At 46.7% G+C, this 18,360-nt stretch overlaps 1 protein-coding gene across 3 annotated transcripts in view; it reads left to right on the top strand.

The window, feature by feature from the left end:
• The first annotated feature begins 24 nt into the window (after positions 1 to 24).
• Positions 25 to 18,360, top strand: part of PUS10 (pseudouridine synthase 10) — an 85,015-nt gene continuing 66,679 nt past the window's right edge. For 2 of the 3 annotated variants that reach the window (XM_073339367.1, XM_073339365.1), the window contains exon 1: positions 25 to 415. In XM_073339367.1, coding sequence (XP_073195468.1) covers positions 233 to 415 — 183 coding nt within the window. In that variant the 5' untranslated portion in view covers positions 25 to 232. Of the gene's footprint in view, positions 416 to 8,054; positions 8,192 to 18,360 lie in introns of all 3 variants that reach the window. The other variant, XM_073339366.1, reaches the window with a different exon arrangement.

Below are 18,360 nucleotides of genomic sequence, written 5' to 3'. Positions count from 1 at the left end.
ATCGCGGCCTTGCCAGGCCTGACAGGGGGAGCGCCGAGCCGCTCATCTGCCGGAGAATGCGGCGGCTCCGGGCCAGGCCGGGCGTGAGGATCAACGTCTCTGGCTGCCGCTGCTCCGGCCTCCCCCAGCTCGGCGGCTCGGCGGTCTTCGCGGTCCGGAGACCTTCCCTCCCCCGGAGGAGGGCTGAGGGCCGCCGGCAGGATTGTCACCGGCGGGTGGAAACGGACACGCGATGCGGAAGAAGCGGCCGCTGCCTCCGCGGAGCCCGGCTGAGCGATGGCGGCGGGCCCGGAACCTTCCTGCCGGGACGCCTGTTTCCGGGGGGACGGGAATGCGCGCGCACGCTGCGCTCTCGGGGGCGCGGAGTTCATGGTTCCCCCGGCTTCAAGAAAGGCTCCCGCTCCTCGCGCCGGAGGTAGGAGGCGCCCCGGCCCCGGTGTAGGGTCCCCCGCTACGGGGAGAGGGAGGGTCTGTCGCTCCCGTGGCCGGCGCTCAGCCCTGTGCTCCTGAACGGGGAGGTCCTGTCCTGCGCGGTGCGGGGCCCCGGGGTGCGCTCCCGCTGTCGAGGGGCGCTGTGGGGCGCCCCTTGTGTGCCGCCAGCAGCGCTTCCGGGAGGGGGCCTCAGCCCTACCCGTAGGCTTGTCCTTCAGCGCCCGCCCCCGGGATGGGCACGGCTTGCACTGCCTTCTGGTTGCGCGTACTGATCTTGTGCAGGGCGGGGGCGGGTTAATTCCCTATCGATACACTTATACGTGTGGTCACCCCCCCCCCCGTATACCTACGTACACATTGAATGTTTAATTGTTAGTGTTTCCCCTTAATGTCTCCTCTTCGCCTGAAAGAACTCCTAGTGTTCCCTCAAACGGGCGTGCAAATGTCCCCACATGCAGTTGAAAGGGATGGATGCTGTCATAGATTCATAGACTTTAAGGTCAGAAGGGATACTCCTGGGGGAATTCTGCACCACGTGTATGTGCAGCTCACCCCCCCCCCCCGATTATTTTGTTTCCCTGCAAAATAATAGATCCCGCTAGGGAAGCAAAGGGAAGCCGCCACAGGGCGCCACTCCCTGGTAGCAGGCCTGAGCAGGCATGAAGGTTTGGGTGGGAACAACCAGGAGAGAGTAAATCACCGCTGGTGGGGGAAAGCAGGACTCGGGGCGTCCATGTGAGACTCTTTCTCTCTTGCTCACTATCCTGGTGCAGAGGAGCAGGGCCCCAGGGTGTTTCTGGGGCAGGCCCAGCCCTTGCATTCTCCCGTTGGTTCGCCTGCCCTGCAGAGGTGTGCGGCTGACACAAGCAGCTGTGGGGAGCCTGAGCTGGGCAGGGGGGCATCTGTGCCCTCTGAGTTTTGGACCGTAGCTGCTTGCTATGCATGCGCTAGCCCCAGGCATAACTCTTACCTGCAGCATGATGCTGTCAGTTTCCCTTCTCCAGGAGCTAGCATTTTCTGGCTCTGGCTCTCATGGTCAGGGCCTCTGAGGGTGGGGCAGGCAAGAAAGGGATCAATCATGGTTGGAGAGGGGAGCACAGGGTCCCCAGTTATGATGAGGGGGAAGATGCAGAGGGTCCCCGGCGGTGGATGGGAAGAAGTAGAAGGTCCCCAGTGGTGGGGGCGGGTGTGTGTGTTGGAGCCTTGTGGGGACCAGTGGGGTGGGGAAGAGGAGTCAGTCTCCAGGGTAAGGGAGCAGTGATGGTATAGTGCTGTACCCTGACAGAAGAGGCAGTAAGTGTGTGAGGAGCAGCTGAGGGGAGCAATTCCTGGGGCAAGGATCCTGAAGGAGGGGGAACTGAAGAAGGGAGGGGGGTTAGGAGCAGCTAAGTGGGTCTTGGGGTCCATTTGTCCTCAGAGAAGCAAGGAGCACCCTCTCCTTTTCCTAGGAAGAGACTGGGGACAGATCCCACTAAACTAATGCATTCTCTCAACTGATTCATCTGCTCTCTGCCTTCCTCCCCATTTCTCCTACTTTACAGTAACTTGTACTGTTAAGGAAAAGTTAGCACATGTGACTCCATTTTGGTTTGGGGCCCACCATTGTCTAAATGCCAGCACATCATACACCAGGAAGAGTAATCCTTAGATACTGAATCCCTGTGAAAATCCTCCTCCTTGTCTCCAGCCTGTCTTGACTCCCAGTATCTGGTTTTTGTCAGTGTCTAACTCCCTGTCTCTTGGCCTTGATGTGAGGCCTCCCATACTGATAATAAAGGTTACTGATGCATGGCTTTAGGACCATGCTGTGTAATTAACATACTGGTATAGCAGGAGGAATGCACCAAGCAGGGATAGGTGGTAGATAAGACAAGGGTTTGTTTATTGGCTAAGGTTTCCCCGGTGCATGAGGGCAACATGCTTTGCTAAAAAGTATATAACCTTTGTATAATCTGTATTCAGGGTCCCCTCCTGGCTAGCGAGGGGGGCACCACGCTCGAGCGTAATAAACTTAGTGTCTTTTGGGAACTTTGCAGTTGTGGACTTTGTTTATGTGCCTCAGCCTAGATTCGAACTGTGCGTGACCTACCAGGTGTAATTCGTAGCATTTGTGTGCGTGTCCTACCAGGTGTAATTCGCAGCATTTGTGTGCGTGTCCTACCAGGTGTAATTCGCAGCATTTGTGTGCGTGTCCTACCAGGTGTAATTCGCAGCATTTGTGTGCGTGTCCTACCAGGTGTAATTCGTAACAGTACCTTGATCCTGCAGTGAGGATCCATGTGGGCACAGGGGTTTCTTTAACTCTCTACTCCTGGGTGAATCTTTATTGTTGTCTGTATTGTTACGGATATACTTGCTGACAGGTATTTTGAAATAAATTACCAAAGTAATTGAAACTAGCATGATTATATTGTGTTATTTTGACAAATAAAATATGCAGATGTTTTAATTTTTTGGCGCACAATTACCCCAGGCATAAAGGGACCATTGTGATTATCTAGTTTGATCCTCCTGCACATTGCAGGCCACAGAACCTCACCCACCCACTCTTGTAATAGACCTGTGACCTCTGGCTGAGTCACTGATGTCCTCAAATCATGATTTAAAGACTTCAAGTTACAGAGATTTGACCATTTATTCTAGCTTAAACCTGTAAGTGACCCAGGCCTCATGCTGCAGAGAAAGGCGAAACCCTCCCAGGATCTCTGCCAATCTGAGCTGAGGGAAAAATTCCCTGCTGACCCCAAATATGGGTCAGGCCGCAGCTCTGCAACTGTGTTGCCCATCCGCCCAGAGTGTTGCACCGGTGGCGCGGTGCGCTGAGGCAGCGGGGGAGGGGGAACAGCAGGGGAAGGGCCGGAGACTAACCTCCTGGGCCAGGAGCTCGGGGGCCAGGCAGGAGGGTCTCGCGGGCCGTACATCTCTGGTGTAGACACTGCTTTAAGTCGATGTAAGTGAATAGTAGTATAGCAAATGAAACAATGAATTTGGGGTAATGTCGATCACTAATTTGGCTCCTGAATCACTGAGACCTGACTATCACTGACTTAAATGAATACTTGGAAGTGAGCTGTAGCTCACGAAAGCTTATGCTCAAATAAATTGGTTAGTCTCTAAGGTGCCACAAGTACTCCTTTACTTTGCCTTAATTTTTTATAAAGAAAACAAGGAGCTTAGGGGTAGTGGCGGGCTGGTTAATGAAAATGAGGATATGGAAGTCGAAATTATCACATCCAAGGTGGAAGTCAAACTCAAACAGCTTAATGAACTGCTAATATAGTAACTATTTTTAAGAAAGGGAAAAAAGTGATCTAGGAAACTACAGGCCCGTTAGTTTGACCTCAGTTATACATAAGGTTTAGAACAAATTTTAAAAGAGAAAGTAGTAAAGGTAAACAGTAATCGGGGTGAAATACAACGTGGCTTTACAAAAGATAGGTCGTGCTAGTCCAACCTTTATATCTATCTTTGAGAAGATAACTGATTTTTTAGACAAAAGCAGTGCAGTAGACCTAATCTACCTGGATTTCAGTAAGGCATTTGAAACTCTTCCATTTGTGAAATTATTAGTGAAATTGGAGAAGATGGGGATTAATATGAGAATTTTAAAAGTTAATAAGGAACTGGTTAAAGAGGCAACAACAACGGGTGATACTGAAAGGTGAACTATCAGGCTGGAGGGAAGTTACTAGTGGAGTTCCTCAGGGATTGGTCTTGAGACCAATCTTATTTAACATTTTCATTAATGACTTGAGACAAAAAGTGGGAATGTGCTAATAAAATTTGCAGATGACACAGAGTTGGGAGGTATTGCCAATATGGAGGAGGACCGGAATATCATACAAGAAGATTTAGATGACCTTGAGCAATAAAAATGGGATGCAATTAAAAAAATGCAAAGTGTAAGATCATGCATTTAGGGACTATCCAAAAGAATGTTTTCTATAAGCTTGGGGACGTATCAGTTGGAACCGACAGAAGAGAAAGACAGACCTGGGGGTATTGCTTAATCACAGAATGACTGTGTGCCTCCAGTACGATGTGGCCATGAAAAAGGTTAATGCAGTCCTAGACGCATCAGGGAGGGTATTTCCACTAAAGATAAGGAAGTGCTATTACAATTCTACCAGGCACTAGTGAGCCCTCATCTGAAATACTATGTGCAGTTCTGATCTGCCATGTTTAAGAAACATGAATTCAAACTGGAACAAGTGCAGAGAAGGGCTAATAGGACAATCAGAGGAATGTAAAACCTACCTTACGAGAGAAGACTCAAGGAGCTGAGCTTGTTTAGCCTAATGAGACAAAGGCTGAGGGGAGATATGATTGCTCTCTATATATACACATCAGAGGGATAATTCCTCTCCCTCCCTGGTATTTATTTAAGTTAAGGGCCAATGCTGGCACTAGAACAAATGGATACTAACTGGCCATCAACAAGTGTAGGTTTCAAATTAGATGAAGGTTTCTAATCATCAGAGGAGTGAAGTCCTGGAACAGTCTTCCCGGGGAAGCAGTGGGGGTGAAAAACTTAACTGGCTTCAAGACTGAGATTGGTAAATTTATGGAGAGGACGGTATGATGAGACTGCCTAGACTGGCAGGTGGTTCATCTGTGACTGCTATTAGCAAACATCCCCAGTGGCTGGAGATGAGACACTAGATAAAGAGGGCTCTAAGGGCTTGTCTATACTACCGCTTAAGTTGATGTAAGTTATGTGGCTCAGGGTGTGGTTTTTTTCACACCCCTTAGGGACATCGCTTACATCGACTTACTTCTTCTTTCCTTGTTTTCTTTTTATTTATATGGGTACAGAACCTTTTACTATGGATTTTAATTTCCTTTGCAAGGTCCAACTCTTTTTGGCAGTTCTCACTTTTTCCCTATACGATCTGACCTCCAAGAGGTAGCTTTTCTTGCTGATCCATCCCATCTTCCATTCCATGTAGGCTTTCTGCTGTCTCTTAATAATCTGTTTGAGAGTTAGCTCATGCAGTTTGGTCTACAATTTTTTTCTCCTTGGTTGGGATGGAGACTTCACATAGATTCTTGAACTTTGACTTACAGTAACTCCAAGCCTCCTCCACCTTCAGATCGTTGAGTTCTTCAGTCCAGTCCACTTCCCTACCTAATTCCCTTAATTTTTTAAAGTTTGCCCTTTTGCAGTTAAGGACCCTAGTTGCAGATCTAGTTTTGTGTATTCCTCAATTTAGTTTAAACTGAACTAGCTCATGATTGTTTGAACTAAAACAGCATCACTTCTTGTTGTTTCGGTGACTATTTGGTGAAGAAGTCTGCCAGCTATTACAGCCAGGATATCTGGGTCCTACCATTAATACTAGCACTTGTCCTTCAGCCTCTCTTTCAGCTGTTACAGTAAGCACAATAATCCCAGGGATGGGTGGATTGAGGAAGAACCTTTCAAGTGTGGGTGGATTTCTGTGAGCACTATGAATTAGTGATTTGGAAAGAGGCCTATTTAGTCATTAAAATTTATTCATGTGCTGCTTTCACAGTCCTGCCCCAAGTCTCTCACATGTGTGTGTGTGTTTGAAAGATATCCTCTCGGTGAATTAAATGTAAATCTGCTCTCTGGGAATGGAATTTTGTGTGTCTTTCAGTTATTCATTTTTATCATCTTCCTCATCATTTGTTGTTTTTTAAATCCCTCATTTGAAATATTACAGCCTGAGACAGATATTACCCTGACAAGTTGACTGAAGTTTCATGAAACAGAATTAAGTTAATAAATTAGATACTAAAAACTTTTATATACAAAAAAGACTAGGATCAAACTTAAAATTTGTAATTCTAGTTTTCTTTCAGACTGTATACTCTTTGCAGCAGGTACTGTATTTCCCTATGTGTCTGTACGCAGTGGTAAAAGTGCCACAGAAATGAAAGCAACATCATATCTGTCTGTCCCTGACTCTCATCTGTTAAGCCTCTTCAACCCCTCATTAATTCTATCCCTGGACCTGATCTGCCCCAAGCTCTGCCAGTCCCCACATCAGTTCTGCGCCACCAGCCTCACCTCTGCTCTTCCTGCAGCTCCTCGTGTTCTTCACCCTGCTCTCCTGGCCTGGGAGAGCTGCAGCAGGGAGGACTCTGCTTCCCATGCCAGGTGTTGCAGGGGGGAAGGAGCAGAGGAGCCCTATCCCATTGCTCACAGGAGTGGAAGAGCAAGCAGAGCCACCCTGAGCCGCTGGGCTCTTTCTTACTGGAAGGTGCAGTGTTCTTTTTGTTTCCTGCAGCAGCTCCTATTGGCTGCTCTGCCCCCAGATGTGGGGAAAGCAGGTAGGGAACCCCGCAGCGACTGAGCAAGAATTGTAGAAAATTTCTTTGTTGGGTCTGTGACACCTTTCAAACGGGCACATTCCAAACACTGTTTGTACAGCACCTAACACACTGGGGCCCTGACCATTACTGGGATATCCAGATGCCATTGTAATATAAATATTTACTGAAAGTTGATTGGGAGGCTTAGTACAATGACTAGGGGGAGCTCTAAAACTTAATGCATTTTTAAAGAAGAGTGATGAGAATTTCTTTTTCTTCCTTAGTGCCTCCTTTCTTCCTCAGGGCAGCTGCGGGGGGTGGAGGCCTACTGTTGGTGATGGGTGGGCAGACTAAGTCTGGTGGTGTATCCCTACCTTATTTTGCTTGCATCCGTTGTGGGTGGAGGCCACACTGGCAGCTCAAAGAGAAGTGGCTGAGCTGGAGGCAGACAGTTTGTGGCTGGAATCTAATACTTATGCTTCCTTAGTAGCATAAGTGGACTCCTGGGTGCTCCTCTTCTATCAGGAATCTGACACTCCTCCCAAGCCCCTCAAAAACAGGATTGGAGGGGGCACATACATTATTTTAGGGAAAAAAATAATTGAGACTTCCAGTCGTAGCCAGTTGATTTAAGTATTGAAGGCCAGCTCTGTGACTGGAAGTGCTAGAAAATGTCTTACAGTATTTAAAAAAAAAAAAATCTGGGGTGAGCAGTGATATTCAAGGAGTCCTCAGGGAGCCTGCCTTAGCCCCACTGCAATGCCAGACTAAAATCTACCAGTTTAGCTTCAGTAGCCTCCAGGAGATGAAGGAAGGGAGGAGGAGGAGTTGATCAGCGGGGTCCGCGGACTCCCTGGAATACCCTTGGGGACCCCCAGGGGTCCGCGGACCCCAGTTTGAAAAACGTTGAACTAGATGATCACGACTCTTCTGACCTTAATGTCTGTGAGTCTGTGTATTTTCCCCCGAACAGCTATGACTACTGGCCTTCAGCAGCAGAGCTATTTTCTCTTGGGTCAATAATCCTGTGACTACAAATAATGAACAAGTGTAATGTGCAGAAATGGTCACTAGGAATAGGTTGACCTCACCAAGCAAATGATGCTTCTGACCTAAGCCAACACTTCATTCAAGCATTATGAGAATTATAAACTGGTGCAATGACTCCCAATACTGTTCTGGTGTGTGAATCCTTGTACTGTTTGCACCAAAAGATGTTTATTCCAGGGCGGGTTGGTTGGGGTATGATGCAGACACCTCTAACTTTGTTTTCTTCTATGCAGAGTAGGTTTAGAAGTGAAACATGAAAATCACTAACCCTGTTTTATTTTATTTTTAATTAGGATGATCCAGAATGTTTGCACTGACAGAAAAGAACAGATCCATTGCTCAGCTATTACTGAATACTGGCACTTGCCCGCGATGTGTTTTCAGATTCTGCTGTGTGGGGTTAGAGGCATCTTACAGGCACCCATACAAGGTTTCCCTTTTTATTTTTAATTAAAACATATGAACATGAAAGTGTATTTAAAAAACAACACCAACAAAAAGCTTTCTTTGGGATAGTTCCGACTTATTGAATCAATAGGTAGATCCTTACACAAGATACTTACATGCCTGTGAGGAATAGGCTTAGTGGAATAAATTATGAAAAATTAATACTACTAATCTTCTGATACTATGTAACTTTATTGATAGGCTATTCATCAGAATACTGTTGATATATTTCAGAGTAACAGCCGTGTTAGTCTGTATTCGCAAAAAGAAAAGGAGGACTTGTGGCACCTTAGAGACTAACCAATTTATTAGAGCATAAGCTTTCGTGAGCTACAGCTCACTTCTTCAGATGCATATCGTGGAAACTGCAGCAGGCTTTATATATACACAGAGAATATGAAACAATACCTATTCCCACCCCACTGTCCTGCTGGTAATAGCTTATCTAAAGTGATTTCCAGCACAAATCCAGGTTTTCTCACCCTCCACCCCCCCACACAAATTCACTCTCCTGCTGGTGATAGCCCATCCAAAGTGATAACTCTTTACACAATGTGCATGACAATTAAGCTGGGCTATTTCCTGCATAAATCCAGGTTCTCACATCCCCCCCACCCCCATACACACACAAACTCACTCTCCTGCTGGTAATAGCTCATCCAAACTGACCACTCTTCAAGTTAAAATCCAAGTTAAACCAGAACATCTGGGGGGGGGGGGGTAGGAAAAAACAAGAGGAAACAGGCTACCTTGCATAATGACTTAGCCACTCCAAGTCTCTATTTAAGCCTAAATTAATAGTATCCAATTTGCAAATGAATTCCAATTCAGCAGTTTCTCGCTGGAGTCTGGATTTGAAGTTTTTTTGTTTTAAGATAGCGACCTTCATGTCTGTGATCGCGTGACCAGAGAGATTGAAGTGTTCTCCGACTGGTTTATGAATGTTATAATTCTTGACATCTGATTTGTGTCCATTTATTCTTTTACGTAGAGACTGTCCAGTTTGACCAATGTACATGGCAGAGGGGCATTGCTGGCACATGATGGCATATATCACATTGGTGGATGTGCAGGTGAACGAGCCTCTGATAGTGTGGCTGATGTTATTAGGCCCTGTGATGGTGTCCCCTGAATAGATATGTGGGCACAGTTGGCAACGGGCTTTGTTGCAAGGATAAGTTCCTGGGTTAGTGGTTCTGTTGTGTGGTATGTGGTTGTTGGTGAGTATTTGCTTCAGGTTGCGGGGCTGTCTGTAGGCAAGGACTGGCCTGTCTCCCAAGATTTGTGAGAGTGTTGGGTCATCCTTTAGGATAGGTTGTAGATCCTTAATAATGCGTTGGAGGGGTTTTAGTTGGGGGCTGAAGGTGACGGCTAGTGGCGTTCTGTTATTTTCTTTGTTAGGCCTGTCCTGTAGTAGGTAACTAACTGGGAACTCTTCTGGCTCTATCAATCTGTTTCTTTACTTCTGCAGGTGGGTATTGTAGTTGTAAGAAAGCTTGACAGAGATCTTGTAGGTGTTTGTCTCTGTCTGAGGGGTTGGAGCAAATGCGGTTGTATCGCAGAGCTTGGCTGTAGACGATGGATCGTGTGGTGTGGTCAGGGTGAAAGCTGGAGGCATGCAGGTAGGAATAGCGGTCAGTAGGTTTCCGGTATAGGGTGGTGTTTATGTGACCATTGTTTATTAGCACTGTAGTGTCCAGGAAGTGGATCTCTTGTGTGGACTGGACCAGGCTGAGGTTGGTGGTGGGATGGAAATTGTTGAAATCATGGTGGAATTCCTCAAGGGCTTCTTTTCCATGGGTCCAGATGATGAAGATGTCATCAATATAGCGCAAGTAGAGTAGGGGCTTTAGGGGACGAGAGCTGAGGAAGCGTTGTTCTAAATCAGCCATAAAAATGTTGGCATACTGTGGGGCCATGCGGGTACCCATAGCAGTGCCGCTGATCTGAAGGTATACATTGTCCCCAAATGTGAAGTAGTTATGGGTAAGGACAAAGTCACAAAGTTCAGCCACCAGGTTAGCCGTGACATTATCGGGGATAGTGTTCTTGACGGCTTGTAGTCCATCTTTGTGTGGAATGTTGGTGTAGAGGGCTTCTACATCCATAGTGGCCAGGATGGTGTTATCAGGAAGATCACCGATGGATTGTAGTTTCCTCAGGAAGTCAGTGGTGTCTCGAAGGTAGCTGGGAGTGCTGGTAGCGTAGGGCCTGAGGAGGGAGTCTACATAGCCAGACAATCCTGCTGTCAGGGTGCCAATGCCTGAGATGATGGGGCGCCCAGGATTTCCAGGTTTATGGATCTTGGGTAGTAGATAGAATATCCCAGGTCGGGGTTCCAGGGGTGTGTCTGTGCGGATTTGATCTTGTGCTTTTTCAGGAAGTTTCTTGAGCAAATGCTGTAGTTGCTTTTGGTAACTCTCAGTGGGATCAGAGGGTAATGGCTTGTAGAAACTCGTGTTGGAGAGCTGCCGAGCAGCCTCTTGTTCATATTCCGACCTATTCATGACGACAACAGCACCTCCTTTGTCAGCCTTTTTGATTATGATGTCAGAGTTGTTTCTGAGGCTGTGGATGGCATTGCGTTCCGCATGGCTGAGGTTATGGGGCAAGTGATGCTGCTTTTCCACAATTTCAGCCCGTGCACGTCGGCGGAAGCACTCTATGTAGAAGTCCAGTCTGCTGTTTCGACCTTCAGGAGGAGTCCTGAAAGTCCTGAGTCCTCCTGAAGGTCGAAACAGCAGACTGGACTTCTACATAGAGTGCTTCCGCCGACGTGCACGGGCTGAAATTGTGGAAAAGCAGCATCACTTGCCCCATAACCTCAGCCATGCGGAACGCAATGCCATCCACAGCCTCAGAAACAACTCTGACATCATAATCAAAAAGGCTGACAAAGGAGGTGCTGTTGTCGTCATGAATAGGTCGGAATATGAACAAGAGGCTGCTCGGCAGCTCTCCAACACGAGTTTCTACAAGCCATTACCCTCTGATCCCACTGAGAGTTACCAAAAGCAACTACAGCATTTGCTCAAGAAACTTCCTGAAAAAGCACAAGATCAAATCCGCACAGACACACCCCTGGAACCCCGACCTGGGATATTCTATCTACTACCCAAGATCCATAAACCTGGAAATCCTGGGCGCCCCATCATCTCAGGCATTGGCACCCTGACAGCAGGATTGTCTGGCTATGTAGACTCCCTCCTCAGGCCCTACGCTACCAGCACTCCCAGCTACCTTCGAGACACCACTGACTTCCTGAGGAAACTACAATCCATCGGTGATCTTCCTGATAACACCATCCTGGCCACTATGGATGTAGAAGCCCTCTACACCAACATTCCACACAAAGATGGACTACAAGCCGTCAAGAACACTATCCCCGATAATGTCACGGCTAACCTGGTGGCTGAACTTTGTGACTTTGTCCTTACCCATAACTACTTCACATTTGGGGACAATGTATACCTTCAGATCAGCGGCACTGCTATGGGTACCCGCATGGCCCCACAGTATGCCAACATTTTTATGGCTGATTTAGAACAACGCTTCCTCAGCTCTCGTCCCCTAAAGCCCCTACTCTACTTGCGCTATATTGATGACATCTTCATCATCTGGACCCATGGAAAAGAAGCCCTTGAGGAATTCCACCATGATTTCAACAATTTCCATCCCACCACCAACCTCAGCCTGGTCCAGTCCACACAAGAGATCCACTTCCTGGACACTACAGTGCTAATAAACAATGGTCACATAAACACCACCCTATACCGGAAACCTACTGACCGCTATTCCTACCTGCATGCCTCCAGCTTTCACCCTGACCACACCACACGATCCATCGTCTACAGCCAAGCTCTGCGATACAACCGCATTTGCTCCAACCCCTCAGACAGAGACAAACACCTACAAGATCTCTGTCAAGCTTTCTTACAACTACAATACCCACCTGCAGAAGTAAAGAAACAGATTGATAGAGCCAGAAGAGTTCCCAGTTAGTTACCTACTACAGGACAGGCCTAACAAAGAAAATAACAGAACGCCACTAGCCGTCACCTTCAGCCCCCAACTAAAACCCCTCCAACGCATTATTAAGGATCTACAACCTATCCTAAAGGATGACCCAACACTCTCACAAATCTTGGGAGACAGGCCAGTCCTTGCCTACAGACAGCCCCGCAACCTGAAGCAAATACTCACCAACAACCACATACCACACAACAGAACCACTAACCCAGGAACTTATCCTTGCAACAAAGCCCGTTGCCAACTGTGCCCACATATCTATTCAGGGGACACCATCACAGGGCCTAATAACATCAGCCACACTATCAGAGGCTCGTTCACCTGCACATCCACCAATGTGATATATGCCATCATGTGCCAGCAATGCCCCTCTGCCATGTACATTGGTCAAACTGGACAGTCTCTACGTAAAAGAATAAATGGACACAAATCAGATGTCAAGAATTATAACATTCATAAACCAGTCGGAGAACACTTCAATCTCTCTGGTCACGCGATCACAGACATGAAGGTCGCTATCTTAAAACAAAAAAACTTCAAATCCAGACTCCAGCGAGAAACTGCTGAATTGGAATTCATTTGCAAATTGGATACTATTAATTTAGGCTTAAATAGAGACTTGGAGTGGCTAAGTCATTATGCAAGGTAGCCTGTTTCCTCTTGTTTTTTCCTACCCCCCCCCCCAGATGTTCTGGTTTAACTTGGATTTTAACTTGAAGAGTGGTCAGTTTGGATGAGCTATTACCAGCAGGAGAGTGAGTTTGTGTGTGTATGGGGGTTGGGGGGATGTGAGAACCTGGATTTATGCAGGAAATAGCCCAGCTTAATTGTCATGCACATTGTGTAAAGAGTTATCACTTTGGATGGGCTATCACCAGCAGGAGAGTGAATTTGTGTGGGGGGGTGGAGGGTGAGAAAACCTGGATTTGTGCTGGAAATCACTTTAGATAAGCTATTACCAGCAGGACAGTGGGGTGGGAATAGGTATTGTTTCATATTCTCTGTGTATATATAAAGCCTGCTGCAGTTTCCACGATATGCATCTGAAGAAGTGAGCTGTAGCTCACGAAAGCTTATGCTCTAATAAATTGGTTAGTCTCTAAGGTGCCACAAGTCCTCCTTTTCTTTTTGTTGATATATTGTATAGTCAACTGCTTGACCACACTTCGGTATGTTATGAAATATACGCAAGAGACCAAATAACCAATATGAGTCAAGTTTATTGCTAAAAGTCAATAATAGTATAGCACAGGGAAAAAGGTTCAATACGATACCAGTTTCCAGGAAGTCATCTCATGCAGCCTTGGTAAATTCACTTTACATAAGTATTTCTCCATTACTAATCATGAAAACCTATTAAATATTCTTTTAGTGATTTAAAGCATTTTTTACACTTAAATTGGGTACAAAACATTTTGTTGTAAATCATTCTCTGTATGCATATATGTAAATTCAAGCTTATTGTCAAAGTCAGTAGATGGAAAAGTTCTTAAATGGAAATAGACTTAATGATATAGTGGTGGTCCCCAGGGGTCTGTTCTGGGACCAGTCCTAGTCAACAGATTCAGAAATGATCTGGAAAAAGGGGTAAACAGTGAGTTTGCAAAATTTGCAGTCGATACAAAATTACTAAAGATAGTTAAGACCCAGGCAGACTGTGAAGAGCTACAAAAAGATCTCTCAAAACTGGGTGACTGGGCAACAAAATGGCAGATGAAATTTAATGTTGATAAATGCAAAGTAATGCACATTGGAAAGCATAATTCCTACTATACATATAAAGTGATGGGGTCTAAATTAGCTGTTACCCCTCAAGAAAGAGATCTTGAAATCATTGTGGATAGTTCTCTGAAAACATCCACTCAATGTGCAGCGGCAATCAAAAAAGCGAACAGAATGCTGGGAATAATTAAGAAAGGGATAGATAATAGGACAGAAGATATCACATTGCCTCTATATAAATCCCTGGTATGCCCACATCTTGAATACTGTGTGCAGATGTGGTCACCCCATCTCAAAAAAGATATACTGGAATTGGAAAAGGTTCAGAATAGGGCAACAAAAATTATTAGGGGTATGGAACATATGAGGAGAGATTATTAAGACCGGGACTTTTCAGCTTGGAAAAGAGACAGCTAAGGGGAGATCTGATTGAGGTCTATAAAATCATGACTGGTGTAGAGAAAGTAAATATGAGAAGTAGTAAAGAACACTACCTTAACACAAGAACTAGGGTTCACCAAATGAAATTAATAGTCAGCAGGTTTAAAACAAACAAAAGGAAGTATTTCTTCACACAGTGCACAGTCAACCTGTGGACCTCCTTGCTAGCAGATGTTGTGAAGGTCAAGACCATAAGAGGGTTCAAAAAAGAACTATATAAATTCATGGAGGATAGGTCCATCAATGGCTATTAGCCAGGATGGGCAGGAATGGTGTCCCTAGCCTCTGTTTGCCGGAAGCTTGGAATGAGTGACAGGGGATGGATCACTTGATGATTACCTGTTCATTCCCTGGGGGGCACCTGGCACTGGGCTAGATGGACCTTTGGTCTGACCCAGTTGGGCCATTCTTATGACATATTAAATGACACAGCTGTTCCCATACCCACACCACTAAAATGCAGCCACCTCTTGGGTGGAAGGGGACCATTAACTGGCACACATCTTTTCTGTTCACAAAGACTAAAAGGATTTCAGTTTTTTTAAGTCTTACAAATGATCCCCTATATAATAACATGTATGGAACTCAGTTATCAAATTCAGAGGGATGATGGGCCTAGCTGACTTTAGAGGATTTGAATTTGTAGTCCATGGGATTATTGGGATTTCAGTATGATGCTTCAAACTCTAAACCAATGGTCTCCATCTTTTTAGCTTGAGGGCCAAATATTTTATTTCAGAAAGGTCAGTGGGCCATAATCAGTACTTTGGCACAAACAGAGTAGAACAGGCCAGAGGATCTGCCCCACTTAGGTAGCACAGAAAGAGCTTAGGTCTCCTGCTGAAGATACCACAAAGTAGTGCTCTAATTAGTGCAGGGGCAGAGAATCAGGGAGCTGTAACTAACTGTTAGTTCTCAGCTTCTCATTTCCACCTTCCTTGTGGGTTGCTCTGGGTGGCCACATGTGGGCAGGGTGCTTATCCTTTGCAACACGCTCTCCTAGGCTCCTGCAGAACTAGTCAAACTCCTATGTTGCTCTTGCAGGGGTTCCTGTACGAAAGCAGGCAATGGAGTAGCTAGAAGTGCTCTCTCCTATTTTCTTGGCAATGCCATAGATGGCCAGTTTGGGTGCTTTTGAGTACCTGCAGCAGGGAAGGGACAGCAACTGGTCAGAGTACCACTGGCTCATATCAGAGCTGCTGCCGGGGAAGCGATAGGAGGCAGTGCCCCTTACACACTCCTTGTAATGATGGGGCTGATAGAGGAACTGTAGTTTCTTCTTCGAGAGATGTCCCCGGGGGTGCTCCACTTCAGGTCAAGGTGCCTCCCAGCGCCTTCGATCGGAGATTTCTACAGCAGTACCCCTACGGGCTGTGCACGCGCTGTACCTGCCTCTCGAGCTGTCAGCGTTCTAATAGCGCGTGCACAGTCCGGGCTCCCCAGTTCCTTCTCTACCATCCCCGGCTAGAGAGAGAGTTCAGCATTGCTCTTTGAGACCAGCTAGTTGGTTTGTTTCTCAGTTTAGTTAGATAAGTTACATTAGCTGTTACTTTTATTTCTTTAAAAAAAGACAACACTTCCGCAGTTTCGGACATGCCAGGCTTCCCAGGCTTCAAGAGATGCACCTCCTGTAAGGATGCCATCCCCATCTTGGACGGGCATTTACAGTGCGTACGCTGTTTGGGGGAGTCTCATGTACCCCAAAAATGCATCTGCTGTAACAAATTGAAAGTGTGGACCGCAAGGACAGGGAGCTCAGGCTTAAAATGCTGTTCCTGGAAAACTGCCTCAGACCTGCCTCTGACCCTGGCCAGCAAACCTCTGTGACACCCTCCAGAGGCAAAGGAAAAGAAAAAAAATGGACAGCTTCCTCTCCCCTCAGGAGTTGTTCCTTGGGAAAAAAGTTAAAACTGGTTCTTCGGTCTCCGCTGACTCCGGCTCTGCGGTTCAGCACCTTCCACAAGGCAGGCACTTCGGGCAGTGCCCGTGAGTTGGCTGCCCCACTACATGGTACCAAGGCTCAGGGCTTCCAGTTGCCAGCCTCTTTCAGCTCTTCTACAGCCACCTTTGCCAGTACAGTGCTGAGAGCTACTACGGTGCCGACAGCACAAGTGATAGCTGTGGCACCGTCCTTTGATCATGTGGTGCCACTTTTACAGCTGCCACTCTCAGCACTGAGGTCTCCTGCCTCCCTTGCAGTGCCTACCTCAGGGGCTCCTACTCTGCGGAGCCAGCTTGTGCCCCCGGGACACCCTTCGGTGCATCAGTAGACGGCCTTCACCAGCTACACCGGCTCCGACTCCTGGTCACTCAGCTTCATCGCAGTTTTTACAGCCAGAGGATTTAAGGGTGTCCCATGCCCCTGACTTTCCTCTTCTCAGCACCAGCCTATCACCGAGACCTTTAGCACCCTACCTTCAGTACTCCCCTACCACTACAAGCCCCTCCAATGAAGTGTGGGAGGATGAGGAAGAGGAATACGATGACCAGATGTTTTCTCTCAATACTCTCCCCAGAGTCAGTTATCTACATCTGGGAGATGCATTTCAGCACGATCTCCATATCCTCAAGGCTATCCACACTGGTATGGCAATCCCTGGATGGGACCACCTATGCTCCCCCCCCCCCGGGGGGCAATGGCCACACTGGGGTCCATGGACCTACACCACACCACACTCAGGTCTTCCACGGGCTGCCTGGAGGAAAGCTGTCTGACCCTCCCCACTGCCTGCTTACACTGAAACCTAGATAAGACCTAAAGTGGCCGCCACCCCTACAGAGGACACTGCCCCACACACCTCTTCTATAGTGATAACATCACAAGACACCATGATACCGCCACCACCTCCTGCTACTGATGAACTCGCTCACTTTCAAGAATTGTGTCACAGAGTAGCAGAAGAGCTCAGTATTACCATGGAGGAGGTACCTGAAACACACCATGAGCTTACCGACATCCTGCAAGCTACGACCTCCTCCAAAATAGCCCAACCAATAAATGGGGCCATTATGGAACCTGCTAAAACTATTTGGCAGACCCCAGCTACAATAACACCCATTAGCAAGAGATTAGACCTAAAATATTTTGTTCCATCTAAGGGTTCAGAGTTTCTATTTACGCACCCCTCACCTAATTCTCTTGTGGTTGACAGGGCCAATCAGAAAAACAAATACCCAACACTTCCGCTCCACTCCATCAGACAAAGATAACAAGAGACTGGACTCCTTTGGCCGCAAAGTGTATTCTTCTTCCACTTTGCAATTAAGAGTAGCGAACTATGCGGCGCTGTCATAAATATAAAGGGAAGGGTAACCACCTTTCTGTATACAGTGCTATAAAATCCCTCCTGGCCAGAGGCAACATCCTGTTACCTGTAAAGGGTTAAGAAGCTCAGCTAACCTGGCTGGAACCTGACCCAAAGGACCAATAAGGGAACAAGATACTTTCAAATATTGGGGGGGAGGAAAGGCTTTTGTTTGTGCTCTTTGTTTACGTGTTTGTTCTCTCTTGGGACTGAGAGAGGCCAGACAGAAATCCATCTTCTCCGACCCAGCCTAATCCAAGTCTCCAATATTGCAACCAGTATAGGTAAGCCAGGCAAGGCTGATTAGTTTATGTTTTGTTTTATGTGAATTTTCCCTGTGTTAAGAGGGAGGTTTATTCCTGTTTTCTGTAACTTTAAGGTTTTTCCCAGAGGGGGATCCTCTGTGTTTTGAATCTGAATACCCTGTAAAGTATTTTTCATCCTGATTTTACAGAGGTGATTCTTTTACCTTTTCTTTAATTAAAATTCTTCTTTTAAGAACCTGATTGCTTTTTCATTGTTCTTAAGATCCAAGGGTTTGTGTTTGTGTTCACCTGTTCAAATTGGTGAGGATTATTATGAAGCCTTCCCAAGGAAAGGGGGTGTAGGGCTGGGGGGGATATTTTGGGGAAAGACGTCTCCAAGTGGGCTCTTT

Source organism: Lepidochelys kempii, chromosome 3, assembly GCF_965140285.1.
Source record: "Lepidochelys kempii isolate rLepKem1 chromosome 3, rLepKem1.hap1, whole genome shotgun sequence".
NCBI classification, from domain to species: Eukaryota; Metazoa; Chordata; order Testudines; family Cheloniidae; genus Lepidochelys; species Lepidochelys kempii.
Note: the sequence above shows the minus strand (reverse complement) of the source record. Positions and strands in the feature narration are given on the sequence as shown.